The sequence below is a fragment of the Juglans microcarpa x Juglans regia genome, chromosome 1S, assembly GCF_004785595.1.
Source record: "Juglans microcarpa x Juglans regia isolate MS1-56 chromosome 1S, Jm3101_v1.0, whole genome shotgun sequence".
NCBI classification, from domain to species: domain Eukaryota; kingdom Viridiplantae; phylum Streptophyta; class Magnoliopsida; order Fagales; family Juglandaceae; genus Juglans; species Juglans microcarpa x Juglans regia.
The window spans coordinates 27,605,333-27,632,574 of NC_054595.1; the positions used below are offsets into that span (position 1 = coordinate 27,605,333).

The following is a 27,242-nucleotide window of genomic DNA, read 5'->3' on the forward strand; positions in this document are numbered from 1 at the left end:
AAGTTGAAGAAGAAGTATAGTAGATAGCTAGCATGTTAATAATTAATTAGAAGATAAGGGTCGGTAAGATTCAGGGAAAGTACTTGAGGAGGCATGCAGGTCTATAATTAATGTTACTGATTTCTTACAGTCTATTTTGTTGGTCATAAATCTTTGTGAATAAATAGCTTTTATGTATTGATATTGATGATTCCTGGTAATTTCATTTAATATTGCTGATCTAGGGCAACAGAATTGCACAGTACTTACTGTTGATATTGGAGTACATGCATTGCCTGGAGAGATCAGAAACTGATAGCTAGCTAGGGACACACGTACACCACACACACACGCATGTATGTTAATGTGTATACCTAGACGGCTAGACACATTTCTGAAGATTGTGGAGGGCTCTAGCTAGCTAGCTGTGCTACGTTCATGAGCTGCAGTTAATAACTTAAATAATTACCAGCTTTTCAACGATTAATTTGCATGCGGCTTAATTAGGTTTTCCCTCGTTACAGAAATTTAAGTGTACGTTTTGATATATATCTTGGTATTAGCAATTACTCACGTACATATATAGCTTCTTCTTTTTTTTTATTCTTTTTCCATTTATTCCTATTGACCCTCTTAGCAGACTGATTGGCATGCTTAATCACATGTTAGCTAATAAAATAAATCTTGTAATAAAGTCGAATCGGGTTGCATTTGGATGTTGAGATGATCTCAGATAATTTGAATTGATCTATAAATAATAGTATTTTATAAGTTCCATTAAAATATATTTGAATGTAATTAAATAGGTTGATCAGATATGTGTTTAAATGTAGAGTCGTGCTACACCCATCGAGGGTGTAACCCAAGAATGGGTCCCGATAAAGCCATTTGACATTTTTTTATTTTTTTCATTCATTTTTTTTATATCCTTAAAAATTTTTAAAAATACAAAATCATTAAAAAATACTTCTTTAATCAATAAGTAAAAAATAAATAAATAAAAGTGTCGGGAGAATTCATCGGGACATTATCTCAGTGACTTTAACTTTTTCCTTAAAATATATGAAATAGATTGAGATAAGTTTAACTTTTTGTAAAAAGTTAAAAAGTAATAGAATTTATAATTAATTATTTTGAGATGGATTGAGTTGACTTTGTGTTCAAACATAGCTAAATAGTGAATCATTTTTGGTTTTTTTGGGCGCCATCATCATGTGCGCACATATATATATATATATATATATATATATATATATATAGTTATTGGTTCTTAATAAAATAGAAATTAACTGTAATTCCAGGCTTGTTATGAACTCGATCTTCTTCCTTCTTTCGATATTATCTTTCTGATGATCTCGATCTCCTTTGTTTTGGGAAACAAAAAAGCAATGAAAGAAGGAATTAGAATATTAGGTAATTATAAATAGTTGTTAGTAATTGAGATGAGGAATAAAGCGGTGGTTATCAGTAATTAAAGAGGTAAGGTTAATTTGGAATATATGTCGTTTGCAGCTCTAGCCTACACATAGAGCTATATAGCTGCTTAATTGCTTTCAAGTTCGCATTACCGTTATCTCGGAGTGCATAGAAGTGTGTCAACCCAATCATGCATGTCATCATGATACTGACCAAGCTGGCCGTAGAATCATCCATCATCCATACATCTATATAATTGGCAGTACTGTTGGCCACATCACATGTCTAGCTAGCTAATTTAAATTTATGAATTTTAGAAAAAAAGTAATTAAATGCATTAATCTATTAATTTTAGAATAATATTCAAAGAAGAAACAATTTATATATACAGTCCATTTTATACTGTGGCCGTTGCATAGAATTCCATGCTAGCTATATATGGTGCAGATGGACGGGATTTATTCAAGGCTTTAACTATGCATGCATGGATGGTATCCTATGCAACCTAGAGATCGATGTTGTGCCGTTTTGTAGAGACAGATCGACGGCCTTGATCACCTCAATGCTCATGATGATCAGCTAATTAAATGGGAGGGTACTGTAATTAAAGATCAGATATCTCATAAAGACTCAGATTATATATGCTATTTAAAGAATCAAAGGACGAAACATATCATTTGGACGTTGGAATAGTGAGTTGAATTGAAATGAGATATTGAAATCAATTGAAAGTTATATAAAATATTATTAGAATATAATTTTTATTTTTTTTTAAATTTAAAAAAATTAAATTATTTATTATATTTTGTTTGAAAGTTTGGAAAAATAAATTTAATGAGATGAGATAAGATGAGTTGACTTTTAAAGACTTAAAATTAGGATAATGCATGCGACCTAAGAATATGATCAGTGCCATAACTTCATGTTCTCGATTTGGGTAATTTATCATCATCTATATTTATATATAAATAAATATATATATATATGCATAAAGGGACATAATAATTAATTAGGAGCTCGTGGTAATTGACCCCTTGGGCAAATTAACTAGGTAGGGACACTCCTGATTGAAGACATTAATCTTAATCAGGGGTAGTACTCTTGATTAGGAGTAGCAATATGTGATACGACCTATTAAATCAAAACGAATACGATATGATAAAAGCGGATTATGGTTTAGCTTTAATGGATTCGAGTCAAAACAGGTTGACTCATTAAGACACGATTACTTAACGGGTTGATAATGGGCTAACCCGTTATGCCCTGTTAAGAAAGTTAAAATTACAATTATACCCTTATACCTAAAAATAAAATTGTTGAGATTTTAATTTCAATATTTTTCTTGTTTGAATTGTAATTTTAGACTTGTAGTTAGTTTTATATTTTTTTATAGATATTGTGATTTTAACATTTATATAAAATTATGCTAAGTTTAAACGGGTCAAAACGGGTTAATACGACACGACCTGTTATATTAATGGGTCGTGTTAGGGTTTGAGATTTTGACACAATAAGCTTAATAGGTAAGGTTAGGATTGACCTATATAGTATAATATATATGTCTTAACACAACACGAATACGACCCATTAACACAATTTAACACCTCTACTCTTGATCATTCTTAATTTTGAAATCTATATAACTGCATGAATTATCTTCTCACCATGCATTATATAGCTGGTACGTAGAAGACAATCGGAGGGACACTCTTAATTTATGTAGTATTTAATTATTTTAATGTATAGTTGACTCAAAATTTAATAAAATTAAATCATTCAAAAATATATAATAATAAAATAAATTTAGCATTTATAACGTACGTAGCAAGAAATATAGTTATGTGTGTGTAGAATCGCATTGCAGAATGCAAATAATCCGGCCTTAGTACTGACGCAGCCCAGTTTTATCTTTAAACACCATACCCAGCTCATTTTCCTAATAAGATACAGACATCTCTCTCTCTCTCTCTCTCTCTGTGTATATATATTGCCTTAGAACGCACGCCTTCCATTTCCATAGCCCACACATCTCACCTGATCCATTTCCATAGCCCTTCACAAAATACACGACGACGACGACGACGACGACGATCATGTCCACCGACGTCGAACTCTTGAACGACTTGTCGAAAATCCGACTACTCACGGTCGAGATCACTAGAACAACGGCACAAGCCTCCGAGGATATTAGTGGCGACGTAATCTTTGAGCCACAAAAGGACGACGACAACGAGTGCCGGACGCCGACATCCAAGGAATATAGAGTTCCCGAGATCCTAGTTTGTCCCCCGGCTCCTCGGAAACCGAGAAGTGCACCCTCATGCAAAAGAAAACCGTCCGTCGACCTTCAGTTCTTCGAAATCGTGAACCGTGAAGAGGTCGATGCATTTTTCAGGTCGAGCTTCGAGAACGTGTCTGGTATTACGTCCGTCAAGATCAGGAGCTGCTGCCCATGTAAATGAATCAATGATCGCCGGCTGCTTAATTAGAAAACCACTATAGATACAAATGGATCGAATCTCACAAAAGGATCTCACATACCAGTAGTAGTGTACCACGTCTCCCCTTCTTTTTCTGTTTTTTTTTTCTTCTACTTTTTTCCCTCAGCTTGACTGAGAGAAGAGACGTTGACCAAGATGAGGATGTCGGCGAGTGGTGACGACATCGAGGGGGGCAGCAGCGACTATGATGACAGAGGTAAGGGTGAAGGGCAACGCCGGCGAGTGGTGAGGAAGGTGAGGGATGTGGCAGCGACATCGGCGATGAGCAAGCAAGCTTCGACGACGACTTTGGTGAGAAGCAAAAGGGGAAGGAAGAGAGAGGCACGGGGAGAAGGGGAGAGGTAAGAAAAAGAGAAAAAAAAAAAACTCGTGGCATACTGAAGTTGAAACTTAAGTATTTGTGGCATACAAGTTATATCAGTGTGTGAGATCTATTTGTAATATCACTTTGTGTCTCTAGCAGTCTTACTTAATTAAAGTTGAAACTTTTACACGGCTATATATTATTTATTTATTTTTATAATTTATTTATTTATTTTTTATTGTTGTTTTCGTATTTTTATTTGTAGTTTTCAAGTTCTGGATGTGGGTGCCACGTTCATATAGTCCACATAATCAATAAAATAGAAAAGGAAGTTGGGGGAAGGGAGAAGGAAAGAGAGAGCATACATTTTTTCTATTATATATATAACACCTATTTTTATTTATAGATGGATAAGGTTAGATAAAAAATAATGAAAATTAAATAAATCAATTATACTAATTAGTTTACATAATAAATTAAATATGGTAAAAAATAAGTTGTGAATTTACAATGTGTCTGAAACTCCGGACGAGTTGGAATTATAAATCTGTGAATTTACAAAAAGTATGAATATGCTATAAACTACATTCATTGAGTCATGCGACCTTCTTTTTCATTTTGGGTGTTAACGTTTTTTAGCTGGATTTGCGTTACATGGCTTCTTGTTGTTAATTATTAATTAGTATATGATCATGATCAGGTGAAAGTACGATTTTGCTGATAAACGTTGATCATCATTAATTGGTAGATGAGGTTTGGTTGCTAGTTTTGTTTTATTATTTTCTCAAGAAGATTATATATATATATATATATATATATATATATATATATATCATGATCAAGTACCTTCGTTATGAGTTATTTTACTAGTACGTACGTACCTGGTTAAGATGGATGATCTAATGTTTGAAATGCTTGTGTTGAGTGATTTACATCATGGCCTCATAAATTTTTTTATTATTTTCTTTTAAGTATTTTTTTAATATTCTTAATCATTAAAGAAAAAATTTAAAAAATATACAAGTACTTCATTAATAGTCATTTCCTTAGTCATTAAGTAAAAAAAATTAAAATTAAAAATAAAAAAAAATAAAAAAAGTAATATTAAATAAGTGATAGGAAGTAGTGAGTGTATCATTATCCTTAAATATTAGATATATAGTTGGATTGCATGTAAAATAGCGCAGATGAACTAACAACTTACGGTCTGTCGTCGAAAAATTAACTTGATTTACAGAGAGATCATGCAGATCAGGGGGTTGTATTGATCAGAACCACAAAATGATGAAGTGATCTATATATAGTACTTGTGACTATATCATGCACTACTAATATTCATTATAAGGATAAAACAAAGTTTTAAGGAAAAAAAGAACAAAAAAATCTTCCTTTTGATAAATCTCGACCCAAATTCATAGCAAAATTACTTTTACTGACACGATATTCATATTCACCTGACCCCAAGAGCTAAATATATTATAAGGGTGAAATACCAGAAACATATAGATGAATATTTTATTTTATCTCAAGAGACAACGGTGGGTAGTGCTAGAAACATGATAATTGATCAGTACTAGTATTTCGGCTGGCCGGCCAGTTTGAGGGCAGATTAATTTATGAGTAAATGGTATGTATGGTCATACATGCATGTATCTCGATATCTCATGAACTTAAATGGTATGTATGTGTGTGTGTGTATGCATGTATATGTACGTATATATATGATGATATGGATCAAGATATTGGGGGCTTGAATATTAATATTGCAGGACGCTTCCTATAAATTTTGATCGATCGGGCCCGCACATCAGGCCACCTAGCTTATTAATTACTCCAATACTAGTACTAGTAGTACTACAAACTTAATTCACCATGTGGACGCTGGAAAATTAATTATACCGTTGGAAGAGATAAAATATATACAGCTGAAAGTAAGTCGATTAAGGCTTCGTTTGGAATATGAATTTATCTTTCAACTCATCTGAATTAAGTTCAAATTTAAGCATAGTCCAATATCTAAATGCACAACTCGATCACAAATCATTAAAAATCACTCAATTTAAGACCTCTCTACACATGAAACTCATAACATTTTTTCAATTCAACACCTCTTTATATATGGGACCCACAAGGCCACAATATTTTTCAATTTCTCATAAATACATTTAAATCCATCTTAACATTCAAACACATCCAAACACATCTTTTTTCATCTTAGGTGGACCTCACAAAACTCACTCCACCATCTCAACTCACTATTATTCATAAAGAATTCAACTTATCTCAACTCAGCTCAACATCCAAACGAGGCCCAATCCCAAAGAAGAGGTTCCACCACTAAAAGACAAAAGATGGGACAAGGGAAATGAATATGTCAGGATAAGAGGAAAATGAAAGATAACGGAAAAGAAATGAAGATGTCAGACACACAAGAGAAGGCAACAAATCTTCACTATTGCCTCCTAAGAGCATTGGCAATAGCCTAGTCATTGCCAAGTCCAAAATTTGGCTAAAAGTTAAGATGTTGGCTAAAGCCAAAGCCATTGAAAATATTAATCCACATTGAACTATCCTTCCAAAAGTCAAAATAATAATATGATATTATGTATTTTAATAATAATATTTTTTATAAAATTGTTTTTATATATTTTGTAAATACACTCCATATATTAATTAATAATTTAATTTTTATTTAAAATTATTGTTTTTCAACTATATTTTATATTAACCTAATTATCCAACATAATATAACCTTGTTTACAAAAAATATTTCTTGAAAAATCTGGATATAAGATAGCCTTGTTTAATAATTAAAGTTTTAAAAAGAATTTAATAAATCCTTGTTGATTATTTGTGAATAAAATATAGGTTTGATGGGAGAATGGTAACTCTCCAACTTTGAAAATTATTTTAGAGTTATTGTAGCTCAAAGTCTCAAAGTCTAAGCTAAAAGTTTTTAGCTAGTCTAATGTAGGTCATTTATACAAAACTTAGAGCTATATTTTGAATTTCGCTAGCATTTGGCTAATACAATGTCAGTGCTCTAAGGGCATGCAAAAATAGGAGCACGCGAAAAGATGAGCATATAAAAGGAAACAACTAAACTACTCATGGGGATTTTGGACTTTTTTAACTTCGACTTCTTTTTCAGCTTCTTTAACCTTAGGAGAGGAGCTCCAACAACAAGATTTCCATCAGAAAATAGAGCTCTAATCTCCATTATATAAAGAGTATGAGAGACCATGAGTGTAACCCCCGTATTTTAGTGTATTTTTACTGAAGGAATTATTTTTATGTAATTAAAATAATTTCTCTTATTTTAAATTGGTTGGATTTTTAGTGAGTTTATTTCTACGATTTTTATTTGGTGAAAATTATTTTTATGTGCTTTCTTAATATTTATTTATTGTTATGCATTTAAATTTCTTTTAATATTTAAATTAATTACCGTGGGATTTAATTATTTCAATTTGACTTTACCATTACGTTTAAATTATTTTATTTAACTTGAGGTTTTGAAATCGTTTCCGTTGGATCATTTTTGTGACCCAAGTTATGAGGATTGGACCTCATTTTTTTTTCCCTCTATTTTTCTTTTCCTTTTCTTTTTCTTTTCTTCTTTTCTTTTCTTTCTTTTCTTTTTCTTCTTCCTTATTTTTTTTCTTCCCGTGCGCACGTTTCTCTCTCCTTTTCTCTCTCCCCGCGTCCGTTTCTCCCCCACCAGCTGCGCCGCCGTCCGTCGGCGGTGGTCGACACCGCCCAGCCCATTAGACTCCCCAGCCGCCGGCGACCTCACCCCACCAATATCACCGCCGTTCGTGCCGCCGTTAGCCTCCACGAAGCCCACGAAACCCACGAAGCCGCGGCACACTTTCCGCCATTGCGCCGCCGTCGCACCGCTATTGGCCACCATCTTCCTACCACTTCATCCCCGGCCTCTTGGCAACCCATTGGACCCAACCCCAGCACCGATCCGTCACCGGTGAAGCCCCACCAAGTCCATCTCCGATTTGCACATTTTTGGCCTAAAACCACCCCTTGCGCCGCCACCCACGGCAAACCACCACCACCACTAGCTTCACCGACCTCCCTAGGCCCTACCCTATCAATCTTGGGTCTTCGTTTGTCCTCGTTGAAAAGTTGGTATTTGTGACCCACGGCCACAGTGTATTTTACACTGTGGTGTTGCTCAAACGTCGCCTTTTTCAACTTCGTGATCCTCGGAAAATTATTATATTGCACTGTAAGTATTTCTCCAAAGAACTTTCGTAATTTAAATGTATTTTTGCACTAACCCATTTCACTGTGTTTTTGGCATGCCGGACTGAGTCCGAGGAGTTCAGGGGTCGGATGGATTTGTGATTGGAGTTGTTTGGTTGACTTGGTTGAATTGGATATTGGTTGTTGATGGGTTGGTTGGGTTTGTTGGTATTGTTCATTGATGGATGTTAGATATTGTGTTGGTACATTGCATTTCATTATTTCATGCATGATCATGTTTGTAAAAGAAAACTGGGTTTTCGTGTATTGCATTCATGTTTATGTGATTTGAAAGGCTATGATTTTATGTGATAATATTTTTGGTGCGTGTGTATCACGACCCCAAGCCGAGATGGGGTATTAACTCGGTGGAGCTCCTCTGGTTATTCGGGAGCGGAATATACTGAGTAACGTCCCCTGGATTGTCGCCGGGCGACAATGGGATCGGACGAGATGGTCTCATGCCGACTCCGTGGTCCTTCTGCTGGCGGGGACTAGAGGATGTCTGGCCACGTACGCGCTGGGCGCGGAACTGGGCATCGCTCGTTGCGTAGTGTGGGTGCTTGGCCATGTACGCGCTGGGCGCGGAACTGAGCACCGCTGCGAAGCCAGGACGTGCGGATGGTCCATAGGGGAGACCATGGTGCATATGGAAATAATGCATGGTGCATTTGGAATTAATGCACTATTTTCTGGAAAAATAGTGCGAGTTGATTTTTTTGGGTAAATCATTTTCTGGGAAAATGTTTTACGGATAATTTGGACCAAAATGAGATTTTGGTGTGTGTTGGAAATTTATCATTTTCGGGAAAAATGATGTTTGTGGAAAAATGCATGTTTTCATGTGCATGCATGTTAGTTGCATTTAATGCATTTTATATTACGTTGTTGTTTGGGTTATACTTACCTGCGAGACCATTTTGTGGTAACGCAGATTTTGATGCTGATGAGGAGGAGGAGGGCGAGCCTGAGGAGACGGCTCCGCCTGAGGAGTGATCTGGGATCACTCGTTTGTATATCTAAAACTATTGTAAATTATTTTATGGATGACTGTATAACTGCTATTTAAATCTTTACTGATGTTTGATTGTAAATAAATTCTGGTACTTAGTTGACTATCCGCTGCATTATTTTATTTGAACACTGTTGCATGTACACACACTGGCACTTCGTTGGGATGTGTGACCGTGTTGTCACCATCCTGGCGTCTCGATCCCTGTGTATTTATATAAGGGGGATTGGGGGCGCCACAGGTGGTATCAGAGCAGTTCGGCTCTGGGTAAAACCACATGTCCTTTAGGATAGTACCAGAAAATTATTTTTATTATTATTTTAATAATAATAAATTTTTTTTTTTTAAAAAGTGATGTAAGTTAAGTTATTTATTTTATATTATGAGTTTGTTGCTATGTCATTTTATGTTAATTATTGTTATTTAAATTATTTTATTTATCGCTTTAATTATTGTTTATTTTTGGTTGAGTATAAATTATCTGGATTTAAGCGGGGTTGGAGAATGTTCTATGACAGGATTATGGTGAGACCAAGAAGGCAAGCTGAGGTGCCTGAAGATGAGTTACCTAGAGGTGATGGAAATTATGCTATGGCAAGAGCATTAAATAGAATGACAAAATTTCTTCAACAGAATTTCCGACCGCCGCAGGGAGATTCAAGTAGAGGAGCCCAAGTGGGGTGTCCCTATGAGCGCTTCCTAACGCATAGGACCCCTGCCTTCACTGGGGAGGAGGACCCAATGCGAGCTAGGAGGTGGATTCAAGATTTGGAAAGAACATTTGAAGTTTGTGGATGCACGGAGGCTCAGATGGTATTATATGGAAGTTATATGCTGCAAGGTGAAGCGGCAAATTGGTGGGAGACCAAGCGGACATTATTGGAAATGGAGTTGGGTTCCTTGGCTGCTGTGTCTTGGCAGCGTTTCAAGAAAGAGTTTGATGACCGGTTCTTTCCTGCTTCAGTGAGAAGGCAAAAGGCTCGGGAGTTCAATAATTTGGTCCAAGGTGGCATGACTGTGGAGCAATATGCAAGAAAGTTTATGGAGCTTGGACGGTTCGCTCCTCACCTCATTACTACGGAGGAGTTGCGGGTCGAGCGCTTCCTGGAGGGTTTGCGCCATGAGGTACGTAAACAAGTGGCCTGCCTTTGGATTAAGGACTTTCAAGAGTTAGTGGATTTAGCTAGCATTGCAGAGCGGGAAAACAGTTTTGGAGCAGGTTCCCCTCCGGGTCAGAAAAGGCGGAGTTACCTTGGCGAAGGGAGTAGTTCTGGGTCGCCTCATAAGTTCGTGCAAAGGACTAGTGCCCGTCCGCAGACGACCACCGGTATTCGTGCTGGAGGTCGAGCTCCAGTTTGTAATAGGTGCAATAGAGCCCATGAGGGTGAGTGTGGCCAGAGAGGAATTCAGTGTTTTAGATGTGGTCAGTCGGGTCACTTTGCTCGGGAGTGTCCTGGTCAAGTTCAAGGAGGGCAAGAAGCGCGAGGAGCGCGAGGAGGTCGACGAGGTGGAAGGGGCAACCAGAGACAGTTGGTACAAGCTCGGGTTTATGCAGTGACCCCTGGTGATGTGGATTACGGAGCTCCAGAGACCCACGATGCTGGGGTTATTACTGGTATGCATTTAATCATTTTAATTTGATTTAATATTTGTTATGGTTGGATTATTTGGGATTGTCTGGTGGATGTGTTTGCTTCAGGTAGAGTTCGCCTATATGATTTCTATGCATGTACTTTGTTTGATTCTGGGGCGTCTCGATCTTTTGTGTCTGCCACTTTTGCACGGATGTGTAATCTGGTCACGGAGCCTTTATCGCAAACTCTAGTAGTGGTACTTCCAAATGGTGAGATGGTGTGGTGCTCTAAAGTTGCTTTGGGCTGTCCTTTGGATTTTGGAGGGAGGACACTGGATGCAGATTTGATTGTATTCAAGTTGCTGGGATTTGATATAATTTTGGGAATGGACTGGCTATATCGATATTCAGCAAATATTGATTGTAGAAGTCGGGTAATTGGTTTTCAACTCTCGGATGATGATTATGTGGAATTCGCGGGAAGTAAGTTGAAGGCAAAACCCACAATTATATCAGCAATTCAAGCTAGGAGAGATATAGCTCGTGGAGCAGATGCTTTTTTGGTCCAAGTTGAGTCTACGCCATCTGAGAAGAAGTCGTTAGTAGATGATTTGCCCGGATTACCTCCCGTTCGCGATATGGAATTTGTTATTGATTTGGAACCTGGTGCGGCTCCTGTGCATAAAGCACCTTATCGCATGGCACCGGCTGAATTAAAAGAGTTGAAGACTCAATTGCAAGAACTGGTCGACAAGGGATTTATTCAGCCTAGTACTTCACCGTGGGGAGCGCCCGTGTTGTTTGTCAAGAAGAGAGATGGTACTCTCCGAATGTGTATAGATTATCGGGAGCTTAACAAAGTGACTATTAAGAACAAGTATCCTCTACCAAGAATTGATGATTTGTTTGACCAACTTCAGGGAGCGGCTATCTTTTCGAAGATTGATTTGAGGTCAGGGTACTATCAGTTGAGAATAAGAGATAAGGACGTGCCCAAGACTGCTTTCAGGACGAGGTATGGGCATTATGAATTTAAGGTGATGTCTTTTGGGTTCGCTAATGCCCCTGCTGCTTTTATGGATTTAATGAATATGGTGTTTCGGCCTTTCTTGGATTCTTTTGTGGTGGTGTTTCTCGACGACATTTTGATTTATTCTCGAGATTTGGAAGAGCATGCTTGTCACCTTCGCCTGGCACTTGGGAAATTAAGAGAACATCAATTGTACGCTAAGTTGAGCAAGTGTGAATTCTGGTTAGAAGAAGTTAAGTTTCTTGGACATGTGATTTCTCAAGAAGGGGTGGCTGTAGATCCTAGTAAAGTAGAAGCTGTTTTGTCGTGGCCTCGCCTTTCGACAGTTCGTGAGATACGAAGTTTCTCGGGACTTGCCGGTTACTATCGAAGATTTGTGGAAGGTTTTTCTCGACTATCAGGACCTCTCACTGCCTTGACTAGGAAGAATACTGAGTTTGTATGGTCTGACAAATGTGAGAGAAGTTTTCAAGAGTTGAAGAGAAGATTGACAACGACACCTATTTTGGCACTTCCGGAGCCACACAAGCCATTTGTGATTTTCAGTGATGCATCCAAATTCGGGTTGGGATGCGTTCTTATGCAAGAGGGACGTGTTGTTGCTTATGCATCTCGTCAGCTGAAGATTCATGAAAGGAATTATCCCACGCATGATTTGGAGTTGGCGGCAATAGTTTTTGCGCTTAAGATCTGGCGGCATTATCTGTATGGCGAAGCCTTTGAAGTTTATACTGATCACAAGAGCTTGAAGCATCTGTTTACTCAGAAGAATCTAAACATGAGGCAGAGACGGTGGTTAGAGCTAATTAGCGACTATCAGGGTGAAATCAAGTATCATCCAGGAAAGGCAAATTTAGTCGTTGATGCCTTGAGTAGGAAGTCACAACAAGTGGATGAAGCGGAATCTTCAGATGTGGACTCTCTCCTTTGTGGAATGAGGAGACTTCTTATCGAGAGTTCACAGCAAGAAGAATTATTATCTTCAGTCTTGGATGTCCGAGTAGTGGATTTTGATGAATTAAAAACTCTTTAAAGAAAGGACCCTAATCTGTTGGCTATCAGGAAAAGAGTCAGAAAGTCTAGAGGACCCTTGCATTACAGCTTGGATAAGGATGGCATTCTTAGGTTTCGGGATCGTAGAGTGATTCCCCGAGACTCTGAATTTAAAGAGCGAATTTTAGCAGAAGCTCATGCAGCTCCTTATTCGGTTCATCCAGGAAGCACAAAGATGTATAGGGATTTAAAGAAGAATTTCTGGTGGGAAGGAATGAAGTCGGACATCGCCCTGTTTATTGAGAAATGTGACATATGCCGACAGGTGAAGGCTGAACATCAGAGACCTGTTGGTAGACTCCAACCTCTCCCTATTCCGGAATGGAAGTGGGATGATATTTCTATGGATTTTGTGGTAGGGTTGCCGAGGACTCCTAGTGGGAAGAACTCCATTTGGGTGATTGTGGATCGGTTGACCAAGAGTGCCCATTTCTTGCCTGTTAATAATACTGACTCGTTGGGTAAGTTGACTCGGTGCGTTTGCATGGAATACCCAAGAGTATTGTGTCAGATCGGGACCCGCGATTCACGTCCCATTTCTGGAAGAGGTTGCAGGCGGCATTAGGCACTAAATTGAAGTTTAGTTCGGCGTATCACCCCCAAACGGACGGCCAATCAGAGCGTACTATTCAGACTCTGGAGGATATGTTGCGGTCTTGTGTCATGGAATTCTAGGGAAGTTGGGAGAATCACTTACCACTTATTGAGTTCTCTTATAATAACAGTTTTCATTCCTCCATTCAGATGGCCACGTATGAAGCCTTATATGGACGGAAGTGCAGATCGCCTTTATGTTGGGATGAAGTTGGCGAGAACAAATTGCTTGGGCCTGAGTTAATTCAAGAAATGAAGGATCAAGTTCAGTTTATCAGGAAGAAGATGGCTGAAGTGCAAAGTCGCCAGAAAAGTTATGCAGATACAAGAAGAAGAGACTTATCCTTTGAAGAAGGAGATTGGGTTTATCTTAAAGTCTCTCCTATGAAAGGCGTTAAGCGCTTTGGTAAGAAAGGAAAGCTTAGTCCAAGATATATTGGCCCTTTTCAGATCATAGAGAAGGTTGGGCTTGTTGCTTATAGAGTTGCCTTGCCAGATTATTTTGGAGATGTTCATGATGTGTTTCATGTGTCCTCATTGAAGAAGAGTTTTGGACAGCAAGAGCCACGTTTTGTGGATCCCGAACGCATTCAACTGCGGCCCAACCTTACTTATGAAGTTGCCCCGACCCAGATCGTAGATTGGAAAGAGCAAGAGTTAAGGTCCAAGGTAATACCTATGGTGAAAGTGGCATGGGGTGATCCGTTGGCTCAAGATTTCTCTTGGGAGAGAGAGGCCGACATGAGGGAGCAATATCCATACTTGTTTGATTGATTTTGACGGTATGTTCTAAGTATTCTCTTGGTTGAATCTTGATCTTGTCTTGGTGCAATATTTGACCTTGCCAATTTCGTGGACGAAATTTTTTTAAGGGGGGGAGGATGTAACACCCCGTATTTTAGTGTATTTTTACTGAAGGAATTATTTTTATTGAAGGAATTATTTTTATGTAATTAAAATAATTTCTCTTATTTTAAATTGGTTGGATTTTTAGTGAGTTTATTTCTACGATTTTTATTTGGTGAAAATTATTTTTATGTGCTTTCTTAATATTTATTTATTGTTATGCATTTAAATTTCTTTTAATATTTAAATTAATTACCGTGGGATTTAATTATTTCAATTTGACTTTACCATTACGTTTAAATTATTTTATTTAACTTGAGGTTTTGAAATCGTTTCCGTTGGATCATTTTTGTGACCCAAGTTATGAGGATTGGACCTCATTTCTTTTCCCTCTATTTTTCTTTTCCTTTTCTTTTTCTTTTCTTCTTTTCTTTTCTTTCTTTTCTTTTTCTTCTTCCTTATTTTTTTTCTTCCCGTGCGCACGTTTCTCTCTCCTTTTCTCTTTCCCCCGTCCGTTTCTCCCCTACCAGCTGCGCCGCCGTCCGTCGGCGGTGGTCGACACCGCCCAGCCCATTAGACTCCCCAGCCGCCGGCGACCTCACCCCACCAATATCACCGCCGTTCGTGCCGCCGTTAGCCTCCACGAAGCCCACGAAACCCACGAAGCCGCGGCACACTTTCCGCCATTGCGCCGCCGTCGCACCGCTATTGGCCACCATCTTCCTACCACTTCATCCCCGGCCTCTTGGCAACCCATTGGACTCAACCCCAGCTCCGATCCGTCACCGGTGAAGCACAAGTCCATCTCCGATTTGCACATTTTTGGCCTAAAACCACCCCTTGCGCCGCCACCCACGGCAAACCACCACCACCACTAGCTTCACCGACCTCCCTAGGCCCTACTCTATCAATCTTGGGTCTTCGTTTGTCCTCGTTGAAAAGTTGGTATTTGTGACCCACGGCCACAGTGTATTTTACACTGTGGTGTTGCTCAAACGTCGCCTTTTTCAACTTCGTGATCCTCGGAAAATTATTATATTGCACTGTAAGTATTTCTCCAAAGAACTTTCGTAATTTAAATGTATTTTTGCACTAACCCATTTCACTGTGTTTTTGGCATGCCGGACTGAGTCCGAGGAGTTCGGGGGTCGGATGGATTTGTGATTGGAGTTGTTTGGTTGACTTGGTTGAATTGGATATTGGTTGTTGATGGGTTGGTTGGGTTTGTTGGTATTGTTCATTGATGGATGTTAGATATTGTGTTGGTACATGTGCATTTCATTATTTCATGCATGATCATGTTTGTAAAAGAAAACTGAGTTTTCGTGTATTGCATTCATGTTCATGTGATTTGAAAGGCTATGATTTTATGTGATAATATTTTTGGTGCGTGTGTATCACGACCCCAAGCCGAGATGGGGTATTAACTCGGTGGAGCTCCTCTGGTTATTCGGGAGCGGAATATACTGAGTAACGTCCCCTGGATTGTCGCCGGGCGACAATGGGATCGGACGAGATGGTCTCGTGCCGACTCCGTGGTCCTTCTGCTGGCGGGGACTAGAGGATGTCTGGCCACGTACGCGCTGGGCGCGGAACTGGGCATCGCTCGTTGCGTAGTGTGGGTGCTTGGCCATGTACGCGCTGGGCGCGGAACTGAGCACCGCTGCGAAGTCAGGACGTGCGGATGGTCCATAGGGGAGACCATGGTGCATATGGAAATAATGCATGGTGCATTTGGAATTAATGCACTATTTTCTGGAAAAATAGTGCGAGTTGATTTTTTTGGATAAATCATTTTCTGGAAAAATGTTTTACGGATAATTTGGACCAAAATGGGATTTTGGTGTGTGTTGAAAATTTATCATTTTCGGGAAAAATGATGTTTTGTGGAAAAATGCATGTTTTCATGTGCATGCATGTTAGTTGCATTTAATGCATTTTATATTACGTTGTTGTTTGGGTTATACTTACCTGCGAGACCATTTTGTGGTAACGCAGATTTTGATGCTGATGAGGAGGAGGAGGGCGAGCCTGAGGAGACGGCTCCGCCTGAGGAGTGATCTGGGATCACTCGTTTGTATATCTAAAACTATTGTAAATTATTTTATGGATGACTGTATAACTGCTATTTAAATCTTTACTGATGTTTGATTGTAAATAAATTCTGGTACTTAGTTGACTATCCGCTACGTTATTTTATTTGAACACTGTTGCATGTACACACACTGGCACTTCGTTGGGATGTGTGACCGTGTTGTCACCATTCTGGCGTCTCGATCCCTGTGTATTTATATAAGGGGGATTGGGGGCTCCACAATGAGAGACTATAAATAAACATATTATAGTGGACTCTCCTCTCCCCAAAAACCCCTAGGACGTAGGCTTTGTGCCGGATCACATAAATTTGTATGTTTCTCTCTCTTTTAAATTTTCAGTATTTATTTTTCATTCACTGGACGTATGCACAGCCGCACAAGACCATGCCGGGGGCTCCAAACTACATCGATTGAGGCCCAGATCGTCATGGCAAGCCGGAAATGATTATTTCTCTCCTTCCAGACTGTTGTGTAATTTTTGGCATTAACAACCATAATGTAAGATGCAGCATAATGCGTACTTTTTAGATAGTCTATAAATTGATCTTGTCTTAGGTACGTATAATATGTGTATGTGTGTCTAATTGATCATCTAATAGTAATATATACTAAATTAATTGCCTTCATAGTTCTTACGTTTCTAGTCATGGAAAAAGCTGTGGGTTTAGAGACACACACACACCAAAAAAAGAAGAGGAAGAAGATTAGTGATCCATGACCCTGCCTGCCAGGAAAAAAAAAATGGATTTGTTTTTTAAAGAAAAAAGGATCCCAATTAGAACTAGCTTTTTTCTCTTGAAGCGTTTTATCTGTGCCAGTTTGTTCTTTCGAGGTGTTAATAACCTTTCTTTCGATCGTGTCATGGACTCGTGCATGCTCATGCAAGGTAAAAAGCAAGAAAAGTGATAAATACATAACATTTTATACAATATTTTATATAATAATGTTTTAAAATGAAAGATATTTTTATAAAATATCTTATAAAACTAACATCATTTTATAAAAATATCCTTATTTTATAATATGTATTATAAAAAGTATTGTGTAAAGTGTTATATATTTATCACTACTCAAAAAGCAAAAGAAAGAGTCTTCTGGGATTTCTAACAACATACATGTCGTTTCGAAGGTTTTAAGGCTATGTTTAGATGTTGAACTGAGTTGAGTTGAGATGATAAAATATTATTAGAATATTATTTTTAATATTATTATTATTTTAGAATTTGAAAAAGTTAAATTTTTTATTATATTTTATATTAAAATTTAAAAAAATTATAATAATAAGTTAAGATGAATTGAGATGACTTTAATAATCAAACGAAATTTTATTCTAAAAATTTAAATAAATTGAAAGAAGTAGATTTATTTATTTATATTTTATTTTAATATTTAATATTTCCTTGATTCAAACAACTCCTCTCCAATGCATGGTAATGATTTCACAAATGGAAGTTGTACATTGGAATTCTTATTTTGGATCAAGACTAATTAAAGGACACCGTACCCTACCATCTCTGTCGTCCTTTCCGTATTTAAGAACGAGATCTTTATTAATTAATTAGGCCGCCGGCCAGGCCATGCATATGCAAATATAATTTTGTAAAAGATGCTGTAAATTAATTATATACCTGCGCTAAGTTTCCTTGATTTTTTTCTCCTCCCTTTGTTCTTCCTTTATTTTTTATTTTTAAATTAAAGTCGTACGTACTTTGCTATTAATTTGCGCAACTAAACGAAAACAGAACTTTCATGATCGATGTCAGTATCTCTCGAGAATTTTTGGGGTTGATGTTTAATATTTATCAGGTTCAGATCATGTCGCGCTGTATGAATTTCTAATACTACTCACCCTCCATTAATGCGCTGTTTGATTTCCTTGCATTTTACAGTATCATGTCGTCACCAGATTGGTGTTGAAGTTCAAGGCAGAAAACGGAAACTTTCCGAGGGAGAGAGACTCATGTCATTTTCTAGTCTGAAACACCAAAAACATGGAAAGTCTGGAAGAGAATGGCCTCAGCACTCATGATAGTGACTCGGTGAGTTGCCAAACGTAAGTGGATGGCAAAACCCTAACCATGCACCTAGCTAGTGTGCGTGTGCGCGCGCGCGCGCGCGCGCAAGGAAGGAGCATGTACGTGGACAATGAATTCAACAAGGATGAACTGAGCTAGCTAGGAATTTCAATTTGCTGATAGATCAGATTGAGAATCGTGTTTCCTGGACGGCATAGTGTCGCGTGCATGGAGAGAATTTCAGGCCTGGATAATTTTGCAAGCAAGAACGTAGTAGAGAGTCATGACAGGAGGCCAGAAAAGAATTATCGACATTTTATTTACGCAAGAATGATGAATCAACAGTGCCATTATGTTATTCCAATTATACAATGCATGATGTTCCGCATATAATCAGAAAAAAAAACATTGGCAAGAACTAAACACTGCCACTCTACACAAAGGATCAGCCTCGGGAGCAAGGGAAGTGGAATTTGCTCCCTCCGATGTTACCGCTCGTTCTAAACATAATTTTATTCTTTTGTAACCTCTTCGACACCTACATTTTTACATGATGGAATAAGCTCGGATCACCTCAATGATTGGCGCTCTACACAACGGGCATTTTCCTCCACTACGAACTAACTCATTTGCGCATTTTGAACAAGTGCACATGTGCCCGCATCTGCAAAAAGGTTCAGACTCTGAACTTCAGAGTTTCTAAGGGGAACACAAACAATAATAATATAAAATGCATACCACTAAAACAGAGAAAAATAACAAACTATAAAAAAACGATGAATGGTAAAAGCATGCATATGGCCACAAATATATGGAAGTATACCTGTACAAGAGTGAATCTATGTGGCTATCACAACAAACACAGCATGTCCCTTTCCTCACATGGCCCATCTAGACCCATCTTCCGATGTCTCAGCACCCATGCCTGCAACATGATTGCATCTTTCAGGTCAATTTTGCGATATCAAAGATAAAAGTACAAACAATAGACTAATTATAATTATGATAAAAAGGAAACAAATGATGGAGGTCACTTTAATGGAAAGAGCTGCAATTCCATCCTGTTCCTCCCATAATAATAATAATAATAATAAAAAAAAAAAAAAAAACCTTTTTCACCATCTGAACAATTCAGAGCTGCAGAGACTTCCTGTCTCACCGAGCGCTGCAACTCTAGTTGCATATCCATGCAGGCCTCCAACATCCTCTGCATGTGGCTCATTCCTTGCTGAAGTCTTGCCATATCTGCTCTCAGATCATTAATCATCTCCCATTCCTGATCCAAATCAATATTCACATTACGTGCAAGGATTAAAAGTAGATACAGTATATAATGGAGCAGATACAGTATATTATATTCACGGCCCCCTTCCCATTAATGTTCAGTAGTTTTCCATACCAACAAAACAAAATCATCAGTTACAGATCCTCTTATCACTGCAGATAAGAGTTAAATTCCATTCTGCTATAAAAGTAGCACCAATACTCACGAGGTAAAAAAAGGAAAGAGTAGCTCTGATGAAGTGTCAGAAGTAACATATTGGAACTTTTAATTAATTCATATTGAAGCAATTCAACTTGAAGCTTATTAGGACACCCCATGAAGTATCAAGTTGCACCAATAATATACCATATATAGTCCACATCAGATCATTTCAGAAAATGGCAGTCACCATCATTTCCAATCCTCCAATAAACTCATATCCAATTACAGTTAGTACCTTCAAAAGCTATGAAAAAAGTTTTGTTTAGTCTGGAAGTGCCAGACATGGAACTTCAAGGGGGAAAATTGAGTTTATAAGCATAATATTTAGTTCCAGAATTTGTTCAAGAAAGATGGCTTACAAGTTCTGCCCGATGCGTGCCATGCCGAGACCAACCAGTGTGACGTAAGTCTTGGTGCCAAAGAGGCTGTGGAGGGGGCACCGGCACTGATGGAGATGGTAGAACAAGTGAAGGTCTGTTGATGGCAGCACGCTGATCCTCGTTCTGCTCAACCCTCTGTTGCTCCTGATCCTGCCCGGGTGAAGCAGAAATTGGTGTAGGCAAGTTTCTGTGCAAATCCCAGTCAAGGGAGAACTCCCCTGCCTTTCCACATATGACTGTATTAATTGGTCTAGACTTTCACGGAAACCGCTACGAAGAAGATTAGAAACACTTCTCCTGCAACATGTTGGGAGAGAACAAAAAATCATCATATGAATTTCAAAAGCAAAGGTCCAACATTCATGAGGGTCTCAACACATCCAGAACCTTCTAAAAATGATCATATACCTACCTGCTCAGAAGTTCCCTGAGTTCCATACTGTACACATTATCGTCGTCAGGTGGATGAAATCTATGAAGTCTTCTAACTGGAATAGCACGACGATTTCTTGGAGGAGCAGAAGGCCCCTCTGACCAATTTCCAACAGCCTCCCGGGACACATCCTCATGCCAAGCTCCCTGGGCTCCTTGTGGACGGCCCACTTCTCCATTTATGTTCCTTGGAATTTCTTGGGGCCAATCATTGACTGGATTTTCTTGCCAATTTGCATCCATATCTTCAACATTGCCATCTCTCCACCCATTAAACTGATGAAAGGTTGTCTGTTGCCAGTTTCCTCTCTCAACTTCACTGATTTGTTCTTGCCAATCCCCACCGGCAGTTTCTTGCCAATCTACATTCTCAACAGCCCTATTGGTTTCCAAGTTTCCTGTTTGATCGGGCAACTGATTGACATCACTCTCTGGACTCCTAAAGTGAGATTGTTCATGATCTTCAAGTTCGATGTGTAGTGACACGCTTGTTTGAGTCCGATCACTTCCAGGATCGTTGATGTTATTGTTAGATGTGGTATCAGAATGGCCATCTACTTGGCCACGAACAATTGTTTCTAATCCGGAGCGGAACCCTTCCCTAAATAGGAAAGTGAACTTGTTATTATCATAACAGTTATATTTTTGTTTTAACGACAATTACTACAATTCTCGTACTTCTTAAAACTAAAGCAAACATGTTATTTCAAAACGCTCTTACCGAAAACACTCCAACAATTAAGATCAATTAAAGAAGGTAAAGGGGAAAGAACAGCAGCATACACGAAATAGACAAGCTTTATATTTTAATGAGTGCAAACACTCAAACTCCGTTCATCTAAAGGGAGGAAAATAGAGAACATACACAAAAGAAACTGCTTATAAATGTTGATACAAGAACATGTGTCACCCATGCACAGTGTGTGTGTGTGTGTGTTAGAGAGAGAGAGAGAGAGAGAGAGTCCTCATGTGAGTATCCAAGTAATGCACTACGCTAAAGGTTTTCAAAAGAAAATGCATTCTGCAACCGTCCTCCTCATCTCAATATTAACGGCTAACAAGATTCCATTTTAAGAGCAATGCTACATACAGTCACATTTCTGTACTCCTTGCGCACTTCACTGATGTGGCAGAACTCAACATTTATTTTATATTAAAAAAAAGTGATCCAGCCAATTACATCAGCGGAATGCACAAGGAGTATGCAAAAGTGACTGCACATAGAGTTTTTGTTATTTTATTATACAATCTATACACAAATTATTTTTGTGAACCATGTGGTGGTCTACCATTGGATCATAGTTTGTGCTACAAATGTATCTCAAGTCATTCCACCTTTCAAATGATTGCTTTCTTCATTTCTTATTTTCTTTTTACTTTTTTTCAAAGGAAAAAAAAAATTGCAGTGGCAAATAGAAACTAAATTTGCTTATTAAAAAATTGAGCTGTATAAAATATTGGTTTTTATAAAAGTTCATTCCAAAATACCAACACAGTTATCTTTTCATAAACGTTGTTCCACATATTCAACAAGGAATCAAGCAAACTTAAGAACAATGCATGGATGATCCAACTGCTCAAGTAAAACGATAAAGATTTGATATAATATTATCCTATCATTTTAAGACAGCTTTAAGAAAGCCATGTAAAATTAGGGCCAATCTTTTTTTTCCAAAGAACAAGGCTATTATTACAGAACCAGATAGAACATATAGGCTATTCCAAAAGAAATTATCAATTCCACAAAAAAACACATAAAAAAAAAAAAAAAAAAGTGAAAGAAATTTAGATCAATCATTAAGGAGTAAGGAATGAACAAAAAGATTGTTTACCTTAAACCAGAAACAGTATTTCTTTGTCTTAACTGAACTAACTCACTCGCTGCCATAGAAGGTGGTCTCTCATCTTCAATAGGCCTTTCATTTCGCAAGAATCTACCTCTGAGTAATGACTGGAAAAGGTTACAGCATTAGTAGTCAAACCACTAGTATATAGGCAACCAAAACATCCCCATGTTGTATGACCAAACTTCATATTAGCCAATAAGCATCAAGTTTAATTCAATGGAAGCGTTCAATAACCAAGTACCAACAACACCTAATTACACCCGACTAACAAACCTTTAGAATACATAACATGAAAAGAAAAATAGTATAAAACTAGTAACTAACATTGAATCAATTGATGGGAACTATTTCTCATTATGACCATATCATCCTGCTTTACCTTGCATTAAAAATTACAGAAAAATTATAAATCTATCTTCTCGTAAGTTAAGACTTACACAAGTATACCAAGTTGTAGCTTTATATGTAGTACCTGGTATAGTTCTAACTAATTATCAACCATCGCATACAAACATGATTTCCCTCAGGCAGATTAATGCAGTGAAATTAATAGCCACCTGAATGAGGAGCACGCCTGGGCAGGGGAGAGGGGCGGGGGTCTTGGCTCAACCTAGTCTAGAAGGAAGTTCAACACAACCTTCATCATTTTAAATCTTTACATGGGAGCTAAATTGGTAGAATTGTGGAGTAATATTAAAAGATAAAACAACCTTCATGATAGGCAACTGACCTGGATGCGGTTGCGATGAGCAAAATCAGAGACAGCTCGATGCTCCAATAAACCCTGAAGCTCCCTCTGTCTTTCTCTCTCAATCCTCATAAGTAAATCAAGAAGAGCTTGTCTTCCACGTAATCTCAACAGGTCCCTGCGAATATTATCAGGTTGGCCTTCATCATGGTCAACAGCCACCCTATCACGGACTTGATCCACCTGGCTACCAAGACCACTAGACTGATCTTCCCTGCGGCTCCCGCGAGCTCCTCTCTGTTGACTTGTCATTTGTACCCACTCCCTAACATTTCTCACTCTTTCACGTTCTGTTTCACCAAGCCATTCTGCTCTGGAACTATTGTTTCTTTGAGCAACGTTTGAAGAATGATCGCTAATGTCACTCTCCATCCAGCCCCGAACTATCTGCCTGACTCTCTCCCTCTCAACTTCGCCAAGATCAGGAGATTGCTCCCTACTAGACCTGTTATTATCTACATGCTCATTCTGCAAGCCCATCTGATCACGAGCCCAGCTCCCAAACTCGTTTTCACTCTCGCTTGCATCTCCCAAGCTCCCTTGAATCTCACTCTCCTGACTTTCCGAAATGTTTGTACTTGACACATTGGTGTTAGACTCAACACTCCTTTGCTGCCTCAACCTCCGATTCAACAGATGCTCATCCTCCAACTCTCGCCACCTTTGCAAAATCGCAGATGCCTGAGTATTCGGCCTCTCCACAGCCCCCTGCCGCCTTGAGGTCGGGGACTGAGACTCCCTTAAAAAAGATGAATCAAGCATTGAAACTGTATGCAAACGTGCGAGCGCCATCAACTCAGACTCACGGTTCCTCCTCTCAATTGTGGTTATCATCTCCTGCGCCTGTCGGGCAGCCCACCTACTCAGAATACGAGAGTGGCGACACCGTGCAGCAGATGACTCTGCCAAATCATCACCTTCCAAATCAGACCTCCTCCTCCTCCGAACTAGCTGATCACCCTCATCTTCCTCGTCATCAGGAGTGCGTGTAGAGCTACACGAAGCGAATGACATACAATCATCCAAGTGCCCACGCACCAATTCCTCCAGCCCACGCTCAAACTCAGAGCAGGCATCGGTGGATTCAGGTTTCTGTTGCAGCGATTGAAAATCAGTCATCCTCACCCAACCCCCACGCGCACCACCAGAACCACACTCAAAGACCACCTTCAATCCCTCCACAATGTACCCCACGATTAACCCTTAACGCTCCATTTCCAAGCCTAAAAGTACAAACTTAGCTGCTAAAGCAGCATTCCAACTCTAAAACGTTAAAAAATAAAAAAGGAAAAATAAAACCTAATTCAAGTCTGAAACTCACATAATATCACCATAATCACAAATAAATTCTCAGCCGCATACATACCACCTGATAAATAGTTACAAAGTCAAAATCAAAATTCTCAAATCGGGAATTCGTAAAAAGTATCGAGATTTAGCATTTAATTGGATCAATTTGGGCCGAATAAGATACATCTTTAATGAATCGGATAAGCTCAGGCAAAACCCGGGGGGGGGGGGGGGGGGGGGGGAGGATTAAGATTGTAGGAGAAGGAGACTTACCTTTGAAGCTTGTTATGCGCGAGTTTTTGTTTCGCGAGAAAGTGTGAGGAAAAAGAAAGAGAAAGAGAAAACCCTCTAGGTTCTGTGAAAGAGAGGGAACATGAAAAATGGGGAGAGAGTGCAACAAGAATTTTGTTGAATACGCAGAAAGAGAGATCAAGGAAGAGAATGATATGACATTTTATACATGAATTGCAGGAGAGAGAGAGAGAGAGAGAGAGAGAGAGAGACGATCTATTGTGGATTAACACGTAGTCGTTTCGTCCTTAATAGATTGATCATGCCCCCTCTTGTAAGTGCACTATGATCTCTTCATCTAATTTAAAATTCGAGTTCTATAATTATTTTACGAATAAAATTACTTTACCTCCCTATTTTGATCGCTGGTTAAATTTTGTTTTTTTATTTAGTAATTAAGAAAATAATTTTAAGTATATTGATATTTTTTTTATTTTTTTTAAATATTTAAATATATTAAAAAAATATTTTAAAAAAAATTACTGAGCGGTATGCCTAGCGGTAAGAGTGGGGCGACATAGTAGCCCCACCCTTATTTTATTTCAACACCACCTATATAATAATCAAATATATATTTTTTCAAATTGATACATTATTTATATAGGATAAAAAATAATAATAATTTTAAAAAAATATTTTAAAAAAAAATTACTGAGCGGTATGCCTAGCGGTAATAGTGGGGCGACATAGTAGCCCCACCCTTATTTTATTTCAACACCACCTATATAACAATCAAATATATATTTTTTCAAATTGATGCATTATTTATATAGGATAAAAAATAATAATAATTTTATTTCAACTATTTTTATTATAAATATAACATGAGTTTCACAATTCATAATAATTATCAATTATTTATTTATTTAATTTTTAAAATTTTCAATTAATTAATATCTAGTGACATTATCTTTAAAATTCTTACAAGCTTAATTTTAATGTAGAAATAGATAACGAACGTGACTCAACACCTTGCAAATGATATAAAGCTTCTAATAAAAAAACTATATTTTAATTTAGAAAATCAAATATAATAAGGCTCGATGGCTCACATATTATAAAAGTGAAGTGACTGAATAGATTTAACACGATGGCCGGATGGATGGATGGATGTAAGGGCAAATGTAACAAAACAAAGGACAGACATAAAAGATAATGCACAATCATCTTTTCATAATTAAAACAAATTAAGGAACTTAAATTAATTAGATACTTGATCGTTCGATCGGAAGATCAGATTCTAATTTCTCAATCAGAAACAGTGGAATGAAAGGCACTACAAAAAATATATATTACTCCTTTTCAAATCGTGTGTCGACGCAAATACGATCATGTTCATGAGAAAGGTTATCACCAAATTAGAATATTTCATGTGCAGTGGATCATTTGCCGGGTTAAATAATCAGAAATTAGACTTCTGATCATGATCATAGCTACTTAAAACCTAACAGTAGGTGACCAACACAACATTTTCAGCTTAATTCTAATTCCTGCACGATCCGCCTTTACCCTGTAATATTATTGTTTTTTTCTTTTTTTTTTTAATGGGCACAATAAAAAATGGTCTCATTCCATCATGTACATAAACCCATTAGCAAATTAACCTTGTGCATCTATATATATAGTTTTATTTGAAATGTATATTAATACAAGTGAAAAAAATTAATAAAGGGTTAGTTGGGAAAACAAAATTGTTGGTTGACGTTTGAGATGGATGTTGATTAATTAAACTCGAAGAAAAAGTCCCATAAATATATATATATATATATATATTCTTTATCATCAGATTTTGTACTAGATCACGTCAATGTATAGGGCAGATCATTTTCTCAATGATCAGATTTAATTTTCTTGTAAGGAATAACCAACTTTCCTTTTCAACTTCTATTATCCATTTGATCTGTTCTCTACATGGAATTTGATAGTCAACCATAGAAACTTACAAGAACATACAAGCTGCTCTCTCTCTCTATCTCTCCCTCCTGAAAAGAGATTTCAACGCAGCTAGCTAATTAGCTAGCTAGGGACTGAATAATGATTGAGCTTCACGTCAGAGATCAATTAAGTAAATCATGATCACAGAGTACTG

At 37.9% G+C, this 27,242-nt stretch overlaps 2 protein-coding genes across 2 annotated transcripts; one reads left to right on the forward strand and one right to left on the reverse strand.

Moving 5' to 3' along the window:
* Positions 1-3,269: 3,269 nt before the first annotated feature.
* LOC121247115 (cyclin-dependent protein kinase inhibitor SMR1-like) lies at positions 3,270-3,968 on the forward strand. Its single transcript, XM_041145457.1, has one exon. The coding sequence runs from the start codon at positions 3,489-3,491 to the stop codon at positions 3,855-3,857; it is 369 nt and encodes a 122-aa protein (XP_041001391.1). The 5' UTR covers positions 3,270-3,488; the 3' UTR covers positions 3,858-3,968.
* Positions 3,969-18,976: 15,008 nt separating this feature from the next.
* Positions 18,977-25,329, reverse strand: LOC121246587. The gene is given in 10 exon segments (XM_041144765.1): positions 18,977-19,343; positions 19,503-19,566; positions 19,569-19,604; positions 19,790-19,955; positions 20,525-20,754; positions 20,757-20,842; positions 20,958-21,578; positions 22,810-22,928; positions 23,555-24,941; positions 25,136-25,329. Coding segments are annotated over 9 exon segments (2,577 nt in total). The 5' UTR covers positions 24,692-24,941; positions 25,136-25,329; the 3' UTR covers positions 18,977-19,225.
* Between the last annotated feature and the right edge of the window lie 1,913 nt (positions 25,330-27,242).